Source organism: Leptosomus discolor, chromosome 1, assembly GCF_034619465.1.
Source record: "Leptosomus discolor isolate bLepDis1 chromosome 1, bLepDis1.hap2, whole genome shotgun sequence".
Taxonomy (NCBI): Eukaryota; Metazoa; Chordata; class Aves; order Leptosomiformes; family Leptosomidae; genus Leptosomus; species Leptosomus discolor.
The window spans coordinates 8,665,965-8,691,490 of NC_141391.1; the positions used below are offsets into that span (position 1 = coordinate 8,665,965).

The 25,526-nt window shown below is 39.4% G+C and overlaps 1 protein-coding gene across 3 annotated transcripts in view; it reads left to right on the forward strand.

Moving 5' to 3' along the window:
* The window catches only part of TMEM135 (transmembrane protein 135), a 187,738-nt gene that overhangs the window by 17,956 nt on the left and 144,256 nt on the right, over positions 1-25,526 (forward strand). For all 3 annotated transcript variants that reach the window (XM_086481704.1, XM_086481703.1, XM_086481705.1), the window contains exons 3-4: positions 1,145-1,237; positions 23,252-23,285. In XM_086481704.1, coding sequence (XP_086337830.1) covers positions 1,145-1,237; positions 23,252-23,285 — 127 coding nt within the window. The remainder of the gene's footprint in view (positions 1-1,144; positions 1,238-23,251; positions 23,286-25,526) is intronic.

The window sequence follows — 25,526 nt, forward strand, 5'->3', positions numbered from 1 at the left end:
TATGAAATGAGGCTGATCATGCCTTTTACATCAAGAATGAAAGTAGGCTAATCAGATGGTATTGATTAATTGTTTTTGTTCTCTTTTGTGTTGTCAACATGAAATTTTACCTAAGAAAATTTCCTTTTTTACCCTGTATGTGTTTGCCATTTTGTTTTCTGTATTTTGTTCACTGTATTTTGCGAAGGGTAGACTCCATTGTAACACTCAGTTTTCCTGAACTGATAGTGTTTATCAGCTGAGCAGCATTGGTGTAATTGGAGTATGTTTATTATCGTGCTACCAAATTTCATGACTGCCTGACTATTGTTTGCTTCTGGGATCAACCTGAATTAGTTTGAAGGTGCAGGTGCCCTGAACAGACCAAATGTGGTTGGTGACTTTGTGTCTGACATGCATTTTGGTTTTCCTCCTTTAACAGTGACCCATTTATAGAAATATTTTCTTAGATGTTGTCATTTGTGTAACTATTTTTTTCAGCTCTTATTCTTGAATGACTTTTGATAGTTGAAATTCTGTGTACTCTTTGAGTGAAATCCAGGTCTTGTTGCAAAAAATGAGAGCTTTCCCACCTTAGTAGAACTGGGACGTCACTATCGCTTCCAGTTGTAGTGTACAGATTGATTCCTCAGCTTAGAGTAACGAGTGGTTTACTGTTTTTAGCATGAGTTGACTATCTCTTTGGAGCGTGACATATATTATAATAATTTGATTTGATTTCTGTCTCACCTGGTTGCATTCCTATATTCCACAAGGCACATCTTCCTGAAGATATATTTGCACAAGTAGCAGAGGGAGAGAAGCAACTATAAGTTCTTCTAGAAGATTTTTCTGTAATTAATATCTGCAACTTTTCAGAAACATCTCTTGAAAGCACTGCTTTATTTGAAGCAAAATAATCTTTGAAATGAAATGAATGTATTAAGTATTTCAGGTGTTTAATGTTAATGAGGCACTGTGGGAACCCCTCTGAGAACTATCCAACTGCAAAAATATAATTATTAGTTTTTATTTGTAAATATTGATTAGTGTAAAGGACAAAATTAATGAAATGTGCGTAATTTTATGATAAAGGAAAATACGGTGTTGTACATGAATGTTTCAGTTGCTTTGCATGTAATATGTATACAAATTACATTTTCAGGAAGATACTTGGAAAATTCTACTTTTGGTCTCCTGGCTTTGGTGCTGCTTTACCTGCTTCTTATATGGCTATTCTCATCGAAAGGAAAAGCAGGTACGGTTTGTGTTTATATAATAATATTTCTTGTTTCAGTCATTTGATGATTGACATTTGACAATTCAGTAGTTTTGTTTCAGAATGCTGGAGGTGCTGTACATTTGAAACAGTGTCTTTTGCAACCTTAGATTTCAATCTGGAAAGCTACAGTGAAAAACCACTTTGCAAACATTCAGTTTCTTGTTTGTGGTTTGTTTTTCTTGTTTAATGTGTAATTGGGTTGCTTAGTATTGCCTGATGAAGCTGTGGGGTGTTTTTTTTGTTGTTGTTTTTTAAATATGATTTAAATAATGTTTGTGATTAGTCACAGAGAGGGAGCATGCTAATGAAAGCTGCTGCTGACTTGACTTAACAATGTGACATTAGTCAAGATAGAGGAGTAATAAGATGTTGTGGGAAAAACTGACTGGAGGAGCTCAGGTAATCCAAATTGGATGAAACGTAATGATACAGAAAGCAAAGCCTTTCACTTAAGGAAAAGTGTCAAAGTTCAGCTATCAAAAGGAAGTTCATTATGAAAGCACGAAGAGGGGGCAAGAAAGCTCTGAGTGATCCAAGGCTAGCCAAAGCTGTTGTGTGTAGTGTGGCCATGAAAGCTGGCTGGTGAAATCTTGTGTTGTAAGGTTTTAATGTTTTGAAATTCAACTTATATTGGTAGCTTGCATCAATAGTGAAAGTTATAATGCTGAATTCCTTTAATATGGGATGAAATGCTTTAGTCATCTAGTTGGTAGGTTTTATTTGAAGTAGAGAAGGTGACAAAAGGGTGAGGTAAGGGCTTACTCTTTAAAAGATGATGAGGGGGGTTTAGTACTAGAAATGATGTTAACGCGCTTTTGGTCACTATGAATATCTGAAACTTCCTTAAGCAGTCATTTCAAAATAGCTGCAAATAATATACATCCTGTTGTTGATTGTCAGGCCCCATTCCTAAATTTCAGTCATGGAGTAAGCAAGCCCAAGCCAGGTTTTGGGTAAGATTGTCAAAGTTCTGTGCTTTTAAAGGAATGTGTTATCCAATCTTTTTGAAGACTGAGGATGTGTAAGAAGTTCTGGAAAGGTGGGACCACTTCTAAATCACTTTAATATAACTATAGAGAAAATAATCATCATAAAGTTACTAAATATGTTAAGTATCTTTTTAAAGTCCTTTCTAGCTGACTGGTTTTCATCTTACTGCAATTACTTCCTAAGAGGGTGGATTCATTTTGGTAGAACTTTGTCTGTTTACTTAGCCTCCAACATTGCTGTTGGCATCAGTGTTTCATTTTGTGGTGAGAGCAAATGCATTTTCTTGCTTCGATCACTGACAGCACTAGCTTAACTTTTCCTACAGACCTGTTACAATGTGAGGGTTTTGTGTGTCAGACTTCTAATATTTCTAGATAACATTAAAGGCAAAGAAATCAGGCTGGTTGTCCATCTCTGAATTTCTTGTAGCTTTCAGAGTATTTGTGAGTCAAGAGTTGGAATTGCTTGTGAGCCCAAACCCGTACAAGGTTTTTGTGTAAGAGTGGAAGAACTTTAAAAAACTTGCAAAGCTAAGCTTAAGTGTAGCAAAAATAGCAGGTAAACCAATTTTGTGTCAAATGAGGTTTTCTAAAAGTCTTAGTGACAACGTATGAAAGCTTTGACATGTTAGCAGGCTCCTATTCACCATCTGGAATTTGAAAGAAATAAAAGTTCAAAGAGGTATGTGAAAATGACAAAAGTTGGTACAGCATGTGTGTAATGAATACTGCTGAAATACTTAATTCCTGGAAGGTTATTCTCCTTTCTGACAGAATCCAAAACATTTGACCCAAGGTATTTTACCCAAAAAGTTCACATTCTATTGCAACAGATAAACTGTATAAAGACAACGTTGGTATTGCAGTATAACCCACGCAGCTGAAAATGTGGGGTCGTTGTTATTAATGAAAAAAAATTGTTAAATGGCATCAAAAGGTAATTGAAAGTTTAGGGGTTTTTTTTTGAATATGAAGCTGTTTGGTATGTTATCAGATGCTGACTGTGTATAATGTGTGAAATGCTGCTGCTGACAGACTTGGTGAAGTATGACTTTCTGATTTCACATCTATTTGCTTGTCAGCTTCTGTTATAGGCGAAATCAAATTTTAATAGACTTGTAGTCTCTTAGGAAACTGATGTTTGACACAGAGACACAGTGGCATTTTCAGACATCTCCTGAGTAGCTTACAACAAATTGTATTGAAAAATCAGGGAGGTGGGAAAAAGTCCCGATTTGAGTTCATAAACATATCTCTAGCCCTTCAAATTGCTACTAGCAGCTGGCAGCAACACCAAACTTAATCACTTAATCCCTTCCCAAGTGGATACCCTATTTTAAGTACCTCACTGGCATTTGCTTGCACAGCATCCCTGTCAGTCCTGAACTTGGGAACAGCAGGCTTGTAAATCAGATTTTCTTCCAAGTGTTGCTGCTCATGTGTGCCAGCTTTGTACCTTTTATAATTCTTATGGAAGAATGGGAAAAAAGAGATGGATAGCTTGTCTAGGCGTGTTAAAGTCATGAGGAGCAGCATGTTTTCTAATGTGTTACAGAACTAGTTTGATTGTAGTTTGTATCTGTGTAATACATAATAGCAAATTTGCGTGGCACTGGCAATGCGGGGAGGTGACATTGCACAGAAACGTCAGACAAACTCAGGATATAATCTGCTTTATGCAGCTACATTTCTATAAAGATATAAATTGCACGTTAGTATGTCCTTGTGTATTCTATTTAGTGATCATAAAATGTGGTTATCATATCTATGAAGACTAGTTTATTAGGATCTGTGGGAAGGGCCAAGGAATAAAAACACTTGTAAACTTTTGTATGTGTATCTATAAATGTTCTGTGAGATTACTGGAAGAGAACTAGTCACATTGTTATGATTAAGTAATATTTTGATAAGAATTATTTCTTAGATAATGTAGATACATAATGAATGTAGATACATAAACATGCAGCTTGTGTTTGTAATGTGCAAATTCATATTCTCTGCCTGTAGTCCCTTACTCCTGTAGGAGTAACTCAGAATTTTTGTCTTTTTGTGGTACTCTCAAGCAGTGTGGGTTGCCTGTTAAGATGAGGAGAAAGCATCCTTACTGGCCAATGCAGAATTTATAAATGACAGTGTGACATCTGTTAGCTGCACAGCTGGTGTACGTTTGAGAAGTGCTACGAGGGCACGGAGTTAAATGCTGTGTTCAGTTTTGGGCAGCTCAATACAAGACAGACATTGAGGTGCTGGAGAGAGTGCAGAGAAGGGCGACAAAGCTGGTGAAAGGCCTAGAGAATAAGGCTGAGGGAACTGGAGCTATTTAGTCTTAGGAAAAGGAGGCTGGGGGGAGACCTTATTGCTCTCTATAGCTACCTGAGAGGACGTTGTAGAGAGGTCGGTGCTGGTCTCTTCTCAGGTAGTTAATGATAGAACAAGAGGGAACAGACTCAAGCTGCACCAGGGTCGGTTTAGGCTTGACATTAGGAAAATTTTTTCGTTGAAAGGGTTGTTGGGCATTGGAATAGGCTGCCCAGGGAGGTGGTTGAGTCACCACCCCTTAACGTGTTTAAAGGTCGTTTAGATGTGGTGCTTGGAGATATGGTTTAGGGGTGTACTTAGTAGAGTAGGGTTGATGGTTGGACTCGATGATCTCAAAGGTCTTTTCCAACCTGAATAATTCTGTGATTTTCACTGTACCTTATCTCATACAGTACAGATCATTTTAACAGCGTTAGTCCTGCCATGTTACTTCTTTTCTCTGTATTTATGGCTCTGTCAGAGATGTTGAAAAATGAGAAAGAAAACAAACAAAAAAATATTGTAGATGTTACTGGTGTGTTATGTGTTTTCACATGCAAAGAAAAGGTTCTTGCAGATAAGGAAAGTACTCCCTTTTCCTGGAGAAATGTGCACAATTCATTAGAATGTACATTTTTCTGATTCCTTTTGATTATTTGGCTGTGAAATCAACATTTTAATTACTCTTTACGTATATCACAGAATCACAGAATGTTAGGGGTTGGAAATGACCTCAAAAGATCTAGCCCAACCGCCATGCCAGAGCAGGACCACCTAGAGTAGATCACACATGAACAGGAGGATTTTGAATGTCTCCAGAGAAGGAGACTCCACAAGCTCTCTGGGCAGCCTGTTCCAGGGCTCTGTCACCCTCACAGGGAAAAAGTTTTTCCTTATGTTTATGTGGAGCCTCCTGTGCTCCAGCTTGCACCCGTTGCCCCTTGTCCTGTCATTGGCCATCACTGAGAAGAGCCCAGCTCCATCCTCCTGACACTCGCCCTTTACGTATTTATAAACATTGATCAGGTCACCCCTCAGTCGCCTCTTCTCCAAGCTCAAGAGACCCAGCTCCCTCAGCCTTTCGTCGGAAGGGAGATGTTCCATCCCCTTCATCCCCTTTGTGGCTCTGCACTGGACTCTTTCCAGCAGTTCCCTGTCCTTCTGGAACTGAGGGGCCCAGAACTGGACACACTATTCCAGATGGGGTCTCACCAGGGCAGAGGAGAGGGGGAGGAGAACCTCTCTCGACCTCCTAACCACACCCCTTCTAATCCACCCCAGGGTGCCATTGGTCTTCTTGGCCATGAGGACACATGGCTGGCTCAAGGTCATCCTGCTGTCCACCAGGACCCCCAGGTCCCTGTCCCCTATGCTACTCTCTAACAGCTCAGTCCCCAACCTGTACTGGTCCATGGGGTTGTTCTTTCCCAGATGCAAGACTCTACACTTGCCCTTATTGTATTTCATTACATTTCTCCCTGCCCAGCTCTGCAGCCTGTCCAGGTCTCTCTGAATGGCAGCACAGCCTTCTGGTGCGTCAGCCACTCCTCCTGGGTTTATGTCATCAGCAAACTTGCTGACAGTGCTCTCTGGTCCCTCATCCAGGTCACTGATGAATGTATTGAATAGTCCTGGTCCCAGTACTGACCCCTGGGGGACTCCACTAGGTACAGGCCTCCAACTAGACTCTGTCCCATTGACAACTCTCTGACTTCTTTCCTTCAACCAATTCACAATCCACCTCACTACCCGATCATCCAGACCACACTTCCTCAGTTTAGCTGTGAGGATGCTGTGGGAGATGGTGTCAAGCGCTTTACTGAAATCAAGATAAACCACATCCACTGCACTCCCATCATCTGTCCACCTGGTTATGTCTTCATAAAAGGCTATCAGGTTGGTCAAACATGACTTCCCCTTGGTGAAGCCATGTTGACTGCTCCTAATGGCCCTCTTATCCTTGAGAGGACAGGTTGTTCCATCACTTTTCCAGGGATGGAGGTGAGGCTGACCGGTCTGTAGTTACCCAGGTCCTCCTTCTTGCCCTTTCTGAAGACTGGAGTGACATTGGCTTTCCTCCAGTCCTCAGGCACCTCACCTGTTCCCCATGACTTACCCAAGATGGTGGAGAGTGGTCTAGCGATGACTTCCGCCAGCTCCCTCAGCACCCGCGGGTGCATCCCATCAGAGCCCATGGATTTATGTATGTCCACCTCGCTTAACTGATCCCTAACCCAGTCCTCATCAACCAAGGCAAACTCCTCCTTTATCCTGACTTCCTCTGGCGCCTCAGGGGTCTGGGACTCCTGAGGACAGTCTCCAGCAGTACAGACAGAGGCCAAGAAGGCATTCAGTAACTCTGCCTTCATTGTATCCTCTGTCACCAGGGCACCTGCCTCATTCAACAGTGGGCCTACACTGCCTCTAGTGTTAGTTTTGTCTGCAGTGTATTTGAAGAAGCCCTTATATATTGTCATAATAACTATGGCTGTATGATAATAAGTAAGCTTCTAACAGATGCATTTATTTGCACAAGTGTATTTAGAAGAATGTAATTTTATTTACAGTTTCAGCTTTTTCACATCTTCTATTAAAAAAAAAGTGCAGTTCTTTTGTCACAGAATTTAGTTTTTCAGTGTGACATGAGAAGTTTTGTTAACGGCTCCTCAAAAATAGAGGTATAACTCAGGTACATTAATTTCATTAATCTTCCTTAGGAAATAATTACATTAATTTTATTAACCTTTGTATGGTTTGTTTTACCAATGTACTCCTTGTTTACTCCTATGGGTGTTGTTTCAAAGTGCTGATAAGAAGCAGTTTTATTTGTTAGTAATTTTGAAAAATGAATATTTTGCTTATATGTCTTTTGGCTTCGGTTCGTAATTCAAAGTTACAATCTCCTGGTTTTTTCAACATCGGTTAAATGCCATCAACAAGAATTGAGCATATAGTAGAGGAGGAGCTATATGGCTTAGACTGAAAGACATGGGACTGCCTTGTTCTAGAAGCACTGAGACTTTTAGAAGGCAAGGAAGTAACTGATTATGCTTATTAAAATTGTTGTGAATGAAGCTGTTGAAATGTGATTTGAGGCTTGGCTGATGCCAGCCTATAACTGGAAATCTGGGTTGATCAGTTGTACCTTACTGATTTCTAAAACAAAGAAGTCCGATAGCTCAGCGAAGAGCCTGTATTTAAGACCTCTGTGAGTACTCTCAAGGAAAAGAATGATGTTCTCTTAAGTGTTCTGTAAATATGCTGGTGTTTCAAAAACATTGAAGCTGTATTTTGCTAATAGCTGGATGGCAAACTTTAGTTTGTTGGACTCATTCAAAACATGATGTATTAGTGAGTTTCGAGAACTAAAAGCTTTAAGAAGGGACAGGATTACAGTTTTAATTAAATTTATCGTCTTACTGCCTGACTGACTTGGTTTTCTTTTTTTTTTTTCCCTGCCCTGTGTAAGTAATTAAGCCAAAGAAAGTTTAACTACAGCCACCTAAAAGTTCTGTGGCTGTTCTGAAGGGACCCTTCTGGGATTGCCCCCTGCTCCCCCCTTAGGCTGTATTCGTGTTTACATACTGCCTGTTAACATTATAGCGGCGCCTGTCTCGTCACTACAGTTAAGACTGTGTCACTGATGGTCTTATAAAACTTGAGATTTAGGGCTCTTATAATTTGGTTGTAAAATCTTGCTCTGGGCAACTATTTGCAACGTGTTTTTAGTTGAAAATTTAAAGGGGTTTTCATCAAAAAAAAATCGGTATACTGGACTTCAGCAAAATATTTAAAGCATGTGCATTTAAAAAGTGATATAGTGCAACAATGCGTGTCAGAGAAAATCTATATATCTACATATATTTAGTGTTATTGAAAACAAAAATATTACAGTGTATTGCTTAGGAAAGTGGCAGAAACATTTGTGTAAGAAGTGGTGTGGAATTTTTAGACTGTATGTTTGCTCTTCTGATGAAACATTCAGTTGCTGTTAGGGTTATTTGCTTGCCATAAATGCCATTAGTCTAAGTACATTATAAAGGAAGAATATGGTAGCATAATAATGGAAAAAGGATGTAGATAAGTACAGCATTTTTATAAGTTCAGCCATTCAAATACGAATTTCTTGCTATGTATTTCTGTATAGTAGTATAGTATATTTAGATGTGAGGTATCAATTGCCTTTCTCAAAATGTTTTACAGTTACTCAATTTGATGTTATATTTTAGGGAGACCTATAAATCATCAGTATGGGGAGTTGGGTGATCAAAACAAGTAAACCATCTCTTGTAACACAGCAGGTGTTTTTGCAAGCTTTAGTCTTACTTGCTACAGGTAAGATACTGAGAGCAAGCTACGTTGAGGGGTGATTTCTTTTTGCAAAATTGTTGTGTTGTGAAAAAACGCCTTCAAGTTTGGGTCACTCACATGAGTATTTTGTGGTGTAATCTGGTAAGGAGAGCTAGCAGGGAAACAAGTTATTTTGGAGTTTTACTCCTCTAGAGTGATTATTATTGTGAAGTTTGGAGCCAAGCTGTAGAAGTTAATGGAAATGCTTTTTGTTTCTAAAACAAAGTATGTTGAAATCCATTGCACTTCAGCAACTGCCTCGGTCAGAAAACACTGTTTGTTCAAGGTTGCCTGGGAGTGCAGCAGTCGATCTGGAAGATGCTGTGATTGTGGGAACATTGTCAATGGCAGGTAGCTCAGGACAGGCAGCAGTTGGGAGAGTTTTTGATGGAAAGAAGCATCTCTTGCTGACGTCAGATCTTAGTGGGAGCTCTAAGAGCTGTGAGCTCTTGCCCGGGACAGGGCTAAAGTATTTCTACTCAATGCTTTACAGTAATTTGTCTTTCTGAGAGGTGACATCACCTGGCTTGTGCTGTGTTTGTCCTGACACACTCAGTCTCCAGTTTGGAAAAAAACCCCAATAGCCTGGTATTTTATACTAGAAAGACTGATGAACTCTGTAGAGTATATCCCTGACAATCAAAACTTTGTTGCTATTTTCAAAGAGATTTCCATTTTTCAATTAATGTAGTGTGTTAATTCTAGAAAAAGTTCCTGAAGTTGATTTAACTGTGTTCAGTTAAATCAGTATTAATGAAGTTAGTTGTTAAGAACCGTCTTTTAGAAGCACAGGAGCAGGGACTTCCTGTGTGTTGTAAGTCAGGTAAGTGGGGCAGAAGAGCAGCTTAGCTTGACAGAGAACTGCTCGTGGGGCTCAAGAGGAAAAAGAAATTGTATGATCTTTGGAACTGAGGTCAGGCTTCACAGGAAGAGTACAGAGCTGTGGTTTGCATATGCAGGGAGAAGACGTGAAAGGCCAAAAGCTCAGTCAGAGTTGAAACTGGCCAGTGCTGTATCTGACAACAGAAACGGCTTTTTTTTAAGTATGTCAGTAGCAACAGGAGGGCTAAAGAACGCGTTGGACTGATGCTTGTTGAAGATGGTCTCCTGACTAATAGGGATGAGGAAGAAGCAGAGGCATTCAGTGCTGATTTTTTTGCCTCAGTCTTTAATAATACCAATAGACCTTGGGCTGCCCGGTCCCCTGAGTCGGAGGAGCACGAGTGTGGGAACAGTGACTTTCCATTTGTGGACATTGAAATTGTAAGGGACCAGCTGTATCAGCTGAACGTTCCTGAGTCCATGGGGCCTGATGGGATTCACCCCAGAGCACTGAAGGAGCTAGCAGATGTTATGGCAGGATCCCTCTTGATCATCTACCACAGGTCTTGGGAGTCTGGGGAAGTCCGTGCTGATGGGAAGCTAGCCAGTGTTGTTCCAATTTACAAGAAAGGCATGAGGGAAGACCCAGGAAACTACAGACCTGTTAGTCTAACCTGAGTTCCTGGAAAAATTATGGAGAAGATTGTACTGGGTACTAATGAAAGGCATTTAAAGAATAATGCATCATCAGGCACAGTGAACATGGGTTCACAAAGGGAAAGTCCTGTTTAACTAATTTGATATCCTACTGTGTGACCTGCTCTAGGTGGTCCTGCTCTGGCAGGGGGGTTGGACTAGAGGATCTTTAGAGGTCCCTTCCAACCCCTCACATTCTGTGATTCTGTGTGGTTCTGTGGCAAAGTCACCTGCTTAGTGGGTGAAGGGAAGGCTGTTACTTAAGTTGTAGCCAGATGGTGAAGCAGTCCTGTGTAAAGGAAAAGGGTGTCCTCTGTGTGTCATAAAAAGACGCCGTGTAAACTATGTGCTCCATTTGTGGAAGTAGCTGCAGAGTTAAATTTACTGCATTTAAATGAATGGTGGAAACAATTTTGTTCTTTATGCAAGACAGACACCCTCTCCCATACTGTGCTCTCAGTTATTCCTACAGTCTATCGTTCACTCCTGCTCTTTACTCGTCATGATCCTCTGTATGCACATAAGATGTAGGTATAATCCTTATACTTCTGCATGCCTTTTAAAAAGTAGTGGTTACAGTCAACACTGACTTTTCTAACCATCTGAAATGTGTGTTTCCATTTCATACCAGTCATCTCTTCCCAGTCAGTGGAGTGAATCACCATTATGAGTCTCAGGCACAAAGGCAGCCTGGATAACTGTCTTAAGCTAGATTTTGTCCACTTCAGATGGCAGAAGTTTGGCAAGATGAATCCTATGGTTGTGAGCAGAGCAGGAAGGATCCTTGAGGATCAGTGATTCCAGTCCCATGTATTTACTGATGATCAGCCCAGGTTATAAACTAATCAGGCTTCGGAAAAACGGTAACCACGTCTGCAGAAGTGCCCAGCAACCAAATTTCAGGAGTTTTCAGCTTGTGGCATTCAAGTGTTGGAAAAATTTGGCCAATTTTGGTTGCTTGTGTGGTCCTTGAAGTCTTGCATAAGGTGGAAGAACAGGTGAGCAGCTACAGCTTCATAGTTGACAGTCCATTTTCTGGGATAACACAGGTAGACAGAGTAAGAATACTGGAAGATCCCATGTAAAATATACACCTGTGATTCTGGAGATGCTGGAGAATGTGGTGCAGACATCTGGGTGCATCTGTACAGATTGGGTTTATTTTCTCTTAGTGTTGTTACAGTCAGGGCTGAGCTGGATCATGCAGGACTATTTGGTTGCATTTGCTCAATGGTCTCCGGTTCCCTGAGTTTCAGTAGGATTTACCAGCTTCCGCACAGCACCAGCATGAGGTTACTTCATGAATAACAATGTAGAGACATCACAGGCAGCACCCATTAAGCTCTGGACTGCCTCTGTCAGTTCACGTGGGGCCAGCCTGCATGGACAAAGGGCAGTGCTAAGGTCAGGCTGCCAACTCTGATAGATCCCAGGTGACTGTGTAACTAGTTCTTCCTGCGCTGCTCCATGAATAATTGAGACTTGATTATAGTTAATTTTTTTTTATTATTCGAACGACTACTTTTGGCAACTTGTTTTTGAAATGTTCACTTTGTAGGACGAAAACTAAGTAAAAGTGATTTAGTCATCTGCATATTGGTATGGTTTTGGTATAATTTTGTCATTATGTTTTTTGTCATTAACCCCAAAACCCCACAAAAAAACCTAGAAACCTTACAGTTCCGTCGAAATGCCTACAGATAAAATGTTAAAATTCAGACTGCTGCTGAGCATTGGACTATTCTGCAAGTCTGACTTGGATTCAGATGGTGCAAACGGTGGATTAATTGCTGTGTTCTGTCTGCTCAGCACTGGCATCCAAGAGACACTCATTTGGACTTCCTTGGCTTAAGCAAACACTTAATACATCTTCTGTGTCTGAATGCTTGCATGTAACGTGCAGCTCCCAGAGGGGGAATAATAAATATTCTGCTAGTATAGAATAAACTTCAGATGCTGCCTAGGTGAGCTGGCTGTAGTGCTGGCTGATGTGGCAATGAAAGACTTGACATTTACCTGGCGAGATAACACCCGTGCCTACCATGCTTCTGGCACAATGTCTTTGGGGGAACTTTTCTGTGGTGCATTCCTCAGGTCTGCTTGTAGGGTATTGTTTTTAGATAGTACAGATGAGAGGAGCTTAAATATTTGTTTCTATATGAGCCGCACCTATAAACCCTCTGTAAATGAAGTGACTTTTTCCTGTGGCCTCATTGCTCCCAAAGAATTAGCGTTTTTGTAAGCTCCTGCAGCAGGAAAAGTGTGGAGGTAGGAACCCACAATGGTAATGATTTGCTGTATTTAACCATGCAGGGGTTTTTCTGTGGTGAAGGTTACAGCAGTGTACTGTAATTAAAATCTTGCTTCCCCTTCCTGCCCTCTCCCCTCCACATCCCAGGACAGAAGATGACACAGTTTTATTTCCTTTAGTAAATCCTATGGATTGCATAGTGTTTCTTGTAATCAGATGACCTCTGCTCCAGACTGAAACTTTTTGATAAAGGAAGTGTATGCCATTAAAACCTTCTTCTAAAGATGGTCTATCTGAAAAAACAGAGCCCATGGCATCAAAGGCAAGCATAAAACAAGTCTCATGAATTTCGGCCAGTACCTGTCATCGCAATCCAGGCTGCGCCAACTTCAGTGAAAGACTGAAACAATATGGACTGTCTGGTAGTGCAGCATCGTTTTGTCTACTTGAAGGAATTTATGTGTGCTCCTTCTTGCTTCATCGATGATAAGTTTTTCCTTTTAAGCTCTTCTTCCGTGTCTGTTATTCATTCCTTGTGAGCAATGGACTGAGGACTAGGAAAAATGTTGTTATATCAACTGTGGGCATTTTGGATCTTTGGGTTTAAGTTAGAAAATAATAGGTTCAAACTGGACTTGGCAATAGCTTCTTTTTAGGTGGGTGAAATGTCACATTAGCATCTGTCTGTAGTAGCTGGGACAACCAGTTCATCAAATACTGAGTCCTGCCAGAAGCTGATTTCTTGATCAACAGGGATGTATTGAAGTGGCTTGCCTACCTTTGTAGAGAGGGTTTACACTGGCTGCTGGCACTGCTGTTCCTTGGGACCCCTTACGTTCCAGGTCCTTATGGGTGTAGGCATACTCTTCCAGAGCATTAATCCATCTTCTGCACGACTAATTCATAGTGCCTAATGGGGTTTGAAGCCTGTTTTTGATATGAGTTAATTGCGGTCATTGGGGTTCTAAAGGGGGAAGAAATGCAGATGGCACTGTATGTTGGCAAGTCTAACTCCATATCCTGCTTCTGTTGGAATAGCTGGCCTGCTGTTTCTGAATATAAGGGCGTTTAGAAGTTAGTTGCACCTCTTGAAAAACTGCAGTCGTCCTTGATTTGAATTAGATTGATTTGTCATGTTAGCTTGTTTTGCGTATTGCTTCAAGTATTTTGTAAAGAGTGTGATCCCATCACAAATGTAACCATCAAAACATTACCAGCTGAAAGAGAAAATTAGCTCTCAACGTGCAAACAAAACAATAACTACTAGTTTGACAGGCTAGAAAAAGAGCATTGGGCTGCTTAAGTCTTTTGAAAGAGATGAAAAAACTGATGATTTCAGTAGCTTATAAAAAAACTTGGACTGCTGAGTGGACCATCTCAAACAGGGCACAGAGTATGACTGGGGGAGGGAAAGGCAGCTATTTCAAGGGGCTTCTTGGGAAGCCTCTGTAGCTGCTTCTCACCAAGATGCTGTGGTGAATGGCTCTTAACCTGAGAAGGGCTGGAGGGTAGAGGTGGAGGAGAACAGGTCGAATACTGGATTAATTTCTTCAGGTGTTGGGACAGCCCCAAGCTCTCCGCTAGAGTAGTAGCCTTATATGAGAATATTTTTCTCTTTCTTCCTGTCCTTCTGACTCCAAAAATATACCAAGGCCAGTGAAAATTGCACATCTCTGTAACTCTGAAATTTCCATGCCCTGTCTTGCTCTTTTTCCTGATTTTTATTAACGCTTCTGTCCGTTATGTCCTCTTTTTGCTATGAAACACTAGTGATTGCCAGCAGAATATGTAGAAGCAATGACTTACTGCTGCTAAGGATGCCCAAAGCAGTTTTGCTCAAAAAGAGAGTAGTTCTTTTGTGCCCTGCGTGCGTACGTTCCAGACAGAGCAGCCAAGCAGCACATGTTGTATCCTGACCGAGAAGGTGCCCAGAAAAGAACTGAGTGTTTTCTTTTTGATTGATTGAGCTGATTAAAAACAATTCTGTGTTAATATGAACAGTCCAAAGAAATTGTTATTTGGGGCCTTACTTAACACTAGATAGGCCTTCTATACCAAGAATGTTAATAATTTAAAAAATAGCTGGAAATCCTTCATTTCTTTTCCTGAAGTTTGATTAACTTGTTATTCTTCTGTTATCTACTAGTCAATCCTTTTATGAAACTAATAAGCTTTTGGGAATCTGATTTTTATCTCTTCATGGAATCTTGTGAGGTTAAATCACACTTTAATTAAGAGATTTTTTCCCCTCTGTAGGTCAGCCTTTGTTTTGCCTGTTGGCTCTGTAGATACCATAGAGAAACTGGGAGAAGAGGAAGAGGGAGGGGATGTTGAAAGAAAATCTGTATAAAATACGGTATAAAACAGTTAAAAAATTAAACTATAGATGTTATCTTGTATTGCACTAGCTGAAAACTCTTAAGAATTATTGGTACTAATTTAACTGGAATGTATTAGTGTAGATATATTTTCTTTCTGGCTTTTCTCCCTGTCCAGTTTTCTCATACCCTTTCTTTGGCATGTGTTCAAATCATAGAGCATGTTGAGTTTATTTTGTTTCCTTTTAAGAACAACAAATTCTGAGTATTTGCAAGAAACCATTTTTACTTAACATGTAAAATGCTCAAAGCAAGTATTACTGATTTGCAGTTTTGACCAACTTTAGTTTCCCGAACCTATAAAGTGTCCATTTCCTACTTTGAACAACCCAAAATTTTGAAATAGAAAATTTCTTTAAAAAAACAGTGGGTCGTCGGTCCTTGAACTGTATATTTTTGACGTGAAGTTCTGTGCCTGAACATTATCTTCGTGTGAAAGACTTGCTACTGGTATTTGCTAAGCTCAAGAAGTAATAATTTTCTTTTTTGAAAACTTATTGCTTAGGTCTGTTTTCATAATTTGCAGCATTATTTTGAAAGCTTATCTGTTCCTGCTGATTTTAAGTGAACTTTTGCACCAGGATTTCTCTGCTGGCCTCCAGCTGTCAGTAGGAAATTGGTGGGTGTGAGAGATTAACGATACCCTAAACATAATCTGTAGTGCTTGTGTTATTACAGGGATGCAATCGCGACTCCAGATCTATAGTTGGTTAGCCTGTGGTGTCAAGCTGCTGTAGAGCAGAAAAAAACTCCCTCTTCAGTTTGACCTTTTTCTTTTCAGGGGAAACCTGTGATTTGTGTGTTTGATTTAATTCTGCAGGTTATAAAGTGGTGTGTTTTACAGTGTGTGCGGGGGGAAGGGAAGGTGGGGGGAGGAATTCTTCCTGTTTTTGCAGACCACAAATCCTGTCTGGGGAGCCATTACAAACTATTATGTTAGCTTCTTAGTTTATGTTCAGAAATTAAAGCCACAGTTAACTATTTCTTTCCTTTTATTTTTAATTCTTTTAAAAAAGGACAAATATTCTCAAATTTTAGTATAACAAGTCAGTACAGTATAAATTATGTGCTCTTTACCTTTTTCTTTTTTTACATTCCACCCCATATATAGCTTTGAATCGACTGATTCTTTTGAAAGTAGTTTTATTTGTGATTTCTTGGATTTGTAGAGAATCCAGAAAAGGATTATTGGTTAAAATAAGGTGATAACTGTCAGAATGCAGCAGACTCAATGAACAATGGGATTCATATAAAATTCACACTCAAATTTGGAGGAAACTTAGAAATTATTTTATTTTTTTTTAATATGTTCACTATGTTGAAGCCATATGTAGTTCAGATCTTGTAGTATAGGTCTCAAGAAAAGGTAAGTTTGAATTGTTCCATTCTAGTACCTGTTTATTCTCAAGTCAGGCTTGTTGGTTTGACAACATTAAGAATTTTTTGAAAAGCAAATAGTAGGAACATGATGTTTTGGACTGGGGATGAAGTTAGAAAGCTTTATAGCAAAGCTAAAACTATCCTTGTCTTAGCAGTGAGCGGAATATTTCTATTTTGTGGGGTTTTGCCCCCTAACTGTTTAAATTTACTGTGTATGTGGAGAAACATAACCCACCAGTGAGGCTGTTTAATCAGAGAACATGTTCTCCTAATTACATGCATAAAGATTTTTAACATGCTATTTTGTCTGTCTTCAGGCTCTTTCTAGGCATCTCTACTGCTAACTGCTGCTGTAGGCTGGGTTACGAGAGCTGCAGCAGGGTATGGGGCCTGGGTGTACTTGCCCCAGTGTGTACCTCGCCCCGTGGTGTGAATTCACTGGCTCGCTGTTACAGCTCACCTAGAGCTATTCTCACTGAAAGAGGTGCCTGTTTAGTCAATTTGCATGAATTTTGCACATAGTGATATTCATCTTGCTGTAGTTATTTCCTGTTATTTCTGACTTGGTCGCTTATTTCCCCTTTAGTTTTGAACAAGAAAAAAAGTGTGATAATAAAAACCACAAGACTGGTAGAAAAATGCAATTATAATAGTTCAAATATGTTTAATTAATTGCAGTGAATGTTTAGGTTTCAGGATGTACACTTGTAAAGGTTTGTGGTTTACCTGAAACAAGGCAATAGGGAAAACAATGCTTTAAACTTCATATTGCCCAAAAAAATTCTTGATGAGAAAACTGCAGGGACTGGAGTGGTGTGTGTTAGACATGTAAGATGGACAGTGCAAGGCAAAACATATTAAAGAAATAAATATTCACAAGGATGAATGAATGTTGAGAGAGATGTAGCTTCAAAATGGCAGGCGTCTACCTCTCATCAGGGGCTGTTGGGAGAAAGAGAAGGTGTTTGCTTTCTCTTGGAAATTTTTGTTGAGTCCTGCTGTGGTTGTGATAATTAATTTATGGTAAAATTGCCGTGAGCATAAGGATGTTCTAAAGATTCATCCCACCTTCAGGCAAGATTTGTTTTTTTTTTTCTTTTTCAGTTGTTGCTTTTTTTTTAGCTTAGCAAGAACTCTGTATTTAACGAAAGCCATAAATATGTTGAAGGAAACCTCTAAGTAAAGAGAACTGGCAGTGAGTTTCGTAGCAAAAAACATCTTGGTTGTATTTTAAAAATTGGTATTTTGTATTATTTGCTATTACATGGAGCAAAAACTTATGCTACTTGTGAAAATAAAGTTATTATTTGCGTTTTGTAATGTGTCAAGCTAAGCAAGAAAACTTTTTTTTTTAGGAAAGATGTTGGTATGCAGATATGGACAGTTATCATGGCTTCTGTTGGCATGAACAGGTTTTTTAACTCATGTGTGAGGGGAATTGGACTTTGGCCTCAATCAAATAAGTTTTCCAGAATTTACAGTACTTACATGAAAATATAAATACCTTGCTCACAGGCAGATGCATTCAAAGTCTAAGTGTGACACTTAGTGATTTCTGTGACTTAAAGGATAAGAAATTTTCTATCTTTTTTTTTTTTTTTTTCGGTTTCCTGTATTTTCATTTGAAGTCGTTGAAGATGAGTTCTGAAAAATTGGGACAGTTTCAGTAAGGAGCCATGAGTATGACTAAAATCTTAGGGAACATTGTGGAAATATTGAAGGAGCTCAGTTTTTGTTTAGGAAATGGTATGTGGGTAACTTGGTTGGGCTCTAGTGTTACAGTAGAGGTAAAAGTATGTCCGATTTCAATGACTGGACAGATTCTTGTCCAAAGTAGGGTGCAAATTGTAAAGGTAAGTAGCGTTAGAATAACTTATCAGGGATTGTGGGGACTTCATTGGAAATACTTAAAGACAAATTTGATCCTTTTAAAGAAGTGGCTAATTAATTAAAAAAAAGTTTGTGTTTTGTATTAGTCAGGAAGCCAGATTATTTATCGCTGTCATTTCTTCTGATTTTATACTCTGTGGAAATTATGTGTGATATTTTGAAGTTACTTTCCACCTTTTTTTTTCCTGTGGAATGATTGAACTGTTAGATGAGTCTTGGGAAGTCAGCTAGTGCAGCCTCCTGCGCAGAGCAGGACCAGCATTGAGTTCGGACCAGCTTGCTTAGGGGTTTGTCAGCCTTGCAAACCTCTGAGGACAGACGTCTGACAACCCCTCTGGGTCCCTGTTCCAATGCTTGGCTGTCTTGATGGAGAAAATGCTGTTTCCTCAGGTCAAGTCAGAATCTCCCCAGCTATGCTCCTTGTCCTCCCTGCTGGCTCATCAATGCCAGTTTCGTACTGGGGACCAAAGCCGAAAGCCGGGCGCAGCACTCTGTGCGATGTGGTGACTGCCAAGGGAAGGGGATTAATCGTTTCCCTTGGCCTCCTACCTACACTGCTGGTAATACAGCCCAGTACACTGCTCGGCTTCCTTGCTATTTTTATCCTACAGCTTTTTGGGTTTTTTTAACAGTTATTTTAGACTCTTTCCTCTGGGCAGCACAATCACAAAAATAGGTGGTTCTCTGTTGAGGTTTATAGGCCATAGTTTAAGAGCTGTTGCTGTTGCAATTTGGTCTGAACATTACCAAGTGGTCCGAAAAGCAAATTTTATCTAGTGGAACTTTTTTTTAAGGAAGGTATAAATGAACAAGAGAATTATCTTCTGGAAGTCTGTGGTCTGTTGTAATTTAAACATTAAAAGAGGAATCCACGAGATTAGAATTGTTCAGCCACAGCTGACGTGACCTGTGCTGAATAACTAAACTATGAGAGATTGCCTGTGCAGATCTCTAACAAGCATACAAGAAAACTCATGTAAAAGTGTGAATTGGGGGGAACAAAAAACGGAGAAACAAAATGAAAAGTATGCTAAACTGCTGCTTTTTGGTACTTGACTTAAAAGGTAGTTAAAAAATGCAATTGCTTTTGTGCAATTCTTCTTTTCAGTAAAAGGATAGAAGTCTTGTTAAGACTTTTTCAGAACAGTTTTTCCTTGGTTCTTTAATTTAACACAACAGACTGGCAGGATGGACCAGGGCGTGCCATCCCATCTCTTGTCCCACGGATACAGCTCTCCTGGATGCTAATTTATGTCCTTGTCCCAGTTCAGCCTTGGTCTGCCGCTCATGAGTTTTTCCCCTAGCTTGTTTCTTTCCTTCCCGAATTAAAGATTGCATATGTCATTAGAAACAGAGCAGAGTCTGGGAGATACTGTTGGTTGAAGAGGTGAGAGGGAGACACTGGGAAGCCAAAATGAAGATCTTGATGCCAGCAGCCTCTGAAAGAAAATGGCACGAAACAGAGACGATAGAGGAGGGGGCAGTAAGGATTTGTGTGTATCTGCCTGGGCTTTCCCATAGTGACCTTGCCACTGGTCACTGGTGTAACTACCTGCTGGTGATGGTGCTCCTGAGATTAACATTCAACACTAGTTTGTGGACTTTGGGGGTGAAAAGTTAGCCGAGTGTCTTTAAACCTCCCCAAAGCAGGTGGTTAGACATGGCTGATTAATTATTTTTGTTGTTTAATTATTTCCTGCTCTTATAATACAATTTCCTAATTATATTCTTCTCTTATTTACCAGCTGCAGTTTTAATACAGTCCTTGGGTTGTACCAGTGACCCTTTTGCTTGGCCTGCCTCCATCTTTCTGTGCTGTTTTCCATCAGCTGTCATTGCTACAAAATAGTGCAACATTTTCTGAACTTCCACCTGCTTTTTAACAGTTGAGTTCAGGGTTGGGTTAGGCTTCCTAGATCACATTTGCACAGGGCCAGGAAGAGTCCCCTTTTTTTTTTTTTTTTTTTTTTTTTCTCCCCAGAAATGGGGCTATTTATTTTTAAAACGGTCACAGAATTAATTTGCAGGAAGAAAACTTTCTGCTTGGACTTAGCCCGGGCGTTGTACAGCAGCAGATAGAGACAGGCTTGCCGCAGGCTCTTTCAGATGATGTCATCTAGCAACTTTCTGTATTTTCAGCTCCGGAAGTTACTTCCATGTGCGCATTCATTGTCTGCACGTTTTCCCTCCTCCCGACCACCTACTTCTTGCACTGGTCTCGCTGCAGCTGCACTGCAGCTTCTGATTTCTTTCCTTCCTCTTCTTGAGCTCCTTTTCCTTTCTTTGTCCTTGTGGTTGCCGAGTTGCATTTTACACTTAGCCAAAAGGGACCACAATAGAAGCTGAAAGTTCCTTAAATCAAATTCTTGGTTTTTTAATACTTTAAAAAAAATGAAATAAATTTCAGTGGGGGAGGCTAAAAGACCCTGCCTGCATGTCACCCCTGTCTGCACAACGCAGAGACTGCAGGAGAGAATCCACCAAGTGATTTATATGTGCATACAATAGTCATGCTGTTTTGTGCACACTATATATGATACAATTGTGAATAACCACACTATACTCTTAAAGCTGTGTCTGTCAGTAGCTGGTGGTAGCTTCTTGCAGGTAAATGTGTTACTGCAGGACAAAGTTCTGACTTTTTCCAGAATACTTAAAAGTATTGAGTTACCAGGTTAGTTCTCATGGGTAAATTTAATTCTGTGTTTCCAAACAGCTGAGTGTTTGAAAATTTATCCTAAACTTAATAGTATTACAGGGGTTAAAAAAAAATATTAATCCAAGAAGCATGAAATATCCAGTATTTTTCCCCATGAGAACAAATTAAAATAAAATTTACAGTACATAGAATTGTATTGGCTCTCAAGTTGTTCATCAGGAGGGTCCAGGACACCAATATTACTTTATCATCTGAGCTACCTGGCTGAAAGACTAGGTGATTGTTTACAGACCAGCTTGAGAGTTGAAACTATTATAGTGAGGTGAATTTTTGCTCCTTCCTGGTCAGAGACATCATGTGGTACCTTGATGCTTTATTACAAGTTATAGAGGCTCCCTTGCTTTAATGTTTACAGACCCTATTCCCTATCTGTTGTCTTTTTGTTTCCTGTGTGCCTCATCCTCAGCAAATCTTTAGATTCAGGCTTTTTTTCTTAGGTTTCTGTGCTAGAGTCTTGTTGCTAATACCTGGCACAGAGTGGTGCTAGCTGGAGAAGGTATGCAAAAAGCAGATTCGTAACTCTGCATTTAAAAAAAAAAAAAACAACCCACCAAAACTTATTTTGCAAGTTGAAGTTTTGAACTTGAGCCAAATTTGAATCTTCCCTGTGAATAGAGAGCAACTTGTGGAACTTAGGGTGGTATATCGTTGCTTCCTGCAAATTCAACATGATTTGAAAGCACTGAAGCTTTTCAGTGAAATATATCCCTCTACCTTAGATACCTGCTGTGAAAAACCTTGATCTGGATGTGTAACTTGGCACAGTTATAAATACCTAAACATGGAGTCAGAAAATAGCGAATAAACTTTTTTTTGGATGCTCGAAGCCTCTGTTTCCTGCAACCTGTGATTTTGTTTTGCTTGCTTCTTAAACTGAAGTGTTAACAGTATGTTAACAGAACGTATCTTGCTCTCTTAAGTGCTCTACAGATGCTTGAAAACGTAAAATGTCATTACAAAGTGGGACATAGAAGTCTGGGTTGGACCTTCTGTTTGTTCATGTAGTAGCAATATAAAAAAATCCTGAATGATGTGAAGACAAATATGAGTTCGGGTTATAAACTCAGTACCACGCTGAGAAACAGTAATAGTTCAACGTGTGGTGTCTTCTGTGTTATTTTCAAGTTTTGCGTGTAATAGCAGTGGGAACAATAAGAAAAATCCCAAATACTACAAGGCTGAGAGTAAACTCAAGAAGTTAAGGACATCATTCTGGTAAGAAATACTGAAACTGGGTTTTCCAACCTTTGGCCGTAGTCTCTAAGCTAATCTTTGCAAAAGAGGAGGAATGAACGAGGGCAAAGCAAATCCGCAGTGATAAGGTTTTGCACTTTCTCAAGTGTAAGTCACAAGTCACCGATGGTGACTTGTGAATGATGTACAGAAAATCTGTACATCTGATTAATATTTTAATCTGGACCCTACAGTGATATCTAATACAGTCTGTTACTGGAGCAGCTCACATCTGCATAGTTTTTTTGGTCTTGTGCTGCAGTAACATCAGCAAAAGTGTGAGAGCATAAGCTCAAGTTTATACTTTTTCTAGCTAAATAACAGTGTGACGTATGGGCTGAGACATAGGGACAGATCTGAAAATGGTAGGGAAAGAAAATTACATAAAGGTTAGAAGAGAAAATGGTGGCAGCTCTTCCAGGGCACTGTTGGCATTGTGGCTCTCGACTAGAAAAGGCAGGGCATGCTGGTTGAGCCGAGATTTCTGCGTCACTGATCTCAGTAGAAAACACTTTTCACGATAACGTAGGCAGAAGGGCCAAGGCGCCTTGAGTTACACAGCACTGGTCACAAACCAGAAGATTACACACGAGCTTTTTTCTGTAAATTCACAGTTTAACTTAGGCTTTGGCCATGGTTTGTGTGCTTACGTTACCAGCTTGTGGGTAGGCTTTTATTTTGTGCTAAGTGCTGTGTAACTCAAGGTGCCCCTTCACGGAGGCTCCAGGACTCGTGCAGTAGCAAGTTGCTATATATAACTTGGTTCATGTAATTCCTCACTGCTTTGGATACTGTGTTATCAAGGTGCTATTTTTAGTTTCATACTTACTTTTCTGTAGGGTGGTAATAATTCATCCTCCATCAATAATCTGTTTTTTTTTTAAACTCTCTTATTTAATAGAACATTCTTAGTGCTTAAAGTGTTTTTCTTCAGTGTGCAAAAATGTTTAATTCATTCACCAATGTTATCATTTCTGTTTATAGGAGAGGTCTCCTCACAATTTACATGGCCAATCAAGTAAGTAGTCCTTTATTTCAAGAATAAAAATATGTAAGATCCTTTGGAAATGTATCTTATTTAAAATTGGTGGATGCTGAGGTTCATTGCCTTCTTAATTGCTCGAGGATTTTTCTATTTCTTTAAGAATTGTGTGCTATTACATAACTTAAGAGCAAATTGTGACTATAGGTCTGTCAGAAGTAGCTGTAAAGCAGAGGCTGAAATGTAGTTCGTTGTACTACACTCAAAAATTTCTTGTAGCATAGCCCCAAGAAGATGGGTAACTTTGTACGTCTGCTCCATAGTAGAATGGCATCTGGTACTTTAATGGTCATTATTTTGCAGATGAGTAATCCAGCACCATATGCTTTAGTTTTGTGGTTAATTGTTTTTCAAACTGATATCAACTATTGTGCATGCAAACATTTTTACCACATGGCTGTATCAATTTAAATTTTGTGTCATATTTATTTGAATGAAATTATAAGGAATAAGTCATGAATTTGTCTAAATGGTCCTTTGTGCATTAGCTTTTTTCTAAATATATAATACTTCTGTTACTTGATCATACTTCATGAGTGATTTTATTATGCCAAAAGAGTTACCTAAAGTTTTTGTATAGTTTGAGTTGCATAAAGAGTCACAGAAACTGCAAAACGGAAAACAAGAGTTGTGTTCTAGACTACTGTGACAGTTTGCTGGGACCTCAGTAGAATTGTTCAGGAGTAGAACTCTTTGATGATGATGAGAAGATTAATGACTAAAAGTGATGAAACAAAGGTAATGTATCGTAGTACAGATCAGGGTGAGAAAATTGATACCTTCTCTTCCATCCTTGTAAAGTCATTGTTGATGACTGTTGTAATTCTGAAGGTTGGGCAGGGGGGAGCTTTTGGAAGGAGCTGACATCATATGTTTGCTAGCAGGCCAATACCCTGGCAACTCCCTATATGCATTTGCCAAACCTGTTAGAGAGTTCTCTCTCAAATTCTGGTGTTTTGGTGATTTCTTTTAGGCAGAAATTGTTTCTTGGGTTGTTCTGTATTCATAGACTGCCTGTCATTACAGGCAGACTCATGAGTGGAGCTTACAGGCTTCAGAAATTAATAAATTAATTTTTTCCATTGACCTTATTATTGACAAGTACCATTTTAATTTTTGTAGCTGCTTGACTTGGATGGCTCACACCTTATCCTTCAGAATTCCTTTTCTTTATGAAGTTTTTTTTTTAAAAAGATGACGAATTTGAAAAGATGACAAATCCTTTTCTAGAAATTTAATTAATTAGATGTTCAGGCTCCCAGTAACACGTGGGAACAAAATTTGATTCCTGCAGGGCAATCTTAGCCTTGGAAGGTTTGAAGTTTTCCTTGGAATTCAGAAAAGCAGCTGTGTAGAAACCTCTTGTTCAGGAAATATAGGTTCTAAGGGTGGTGATAATTAGTTGGACATTGCCATCATTCCTTTGTCATGGACTTTTCAAGAGAAGGGTGAAGTAGGTGTGCTTAATAGCAGCACCTCTGAGTATCCCAGTTCTGAGAAAGCTATCGTCGTGTTCACGGCTCTTAAGCTGCGATGCCATACGGTTCACATGATGTTGGATGGTGTTATAATGGAAAAGTCAACTGATGCAGTTACATTTTATGGGTGTTATTTGATGCAATAGATATTCTCTTGAGCATGATGGTTTATTTTAGTCACAAATCTTTGATGACTCAGGGCTACGAGGGTTTGCTTCGTAAACTGCCCTTGACCATGATATACGTAACTTGTTAACAAGCTGTGTAATCATGGTAAATGTTTCCCTATTTGTGTTTGGTTTAGAACTTTATATACTTTGATAAGATTTACTTATAAATGTACTAAACCTTTAAAATGTTTGTTTCTGTCATCTTTAGATTTCAGCATGTCCCATTCTGAAAGCTGGCAAATTTTAATCATTAGTGATGGCTGCTAGATTGTGAAACTACATTGCATTTCTTGTGTTCTGTAAAACTCATGTCAGGACCTATTAAGACATTCATTGAACTAAATGTATTTCTTTGTTTTGTTTCACATTTCGCTAAACTATGTTTTGCAGCCTGAGCGATAATGATTGAAGCTTTTTGTATGATTCTTCATGTGTGCCTTTGCCCAGTTAGACAGGCAGGAGGTAATTGTAATTAGGTTTACTGGTTATTATAAGCAATTATCAGAAATATTGCTGCTGTGAATTTTTATAGCCATCTTCAGGGTTTTAAATCAGAAGATTTTATTTCT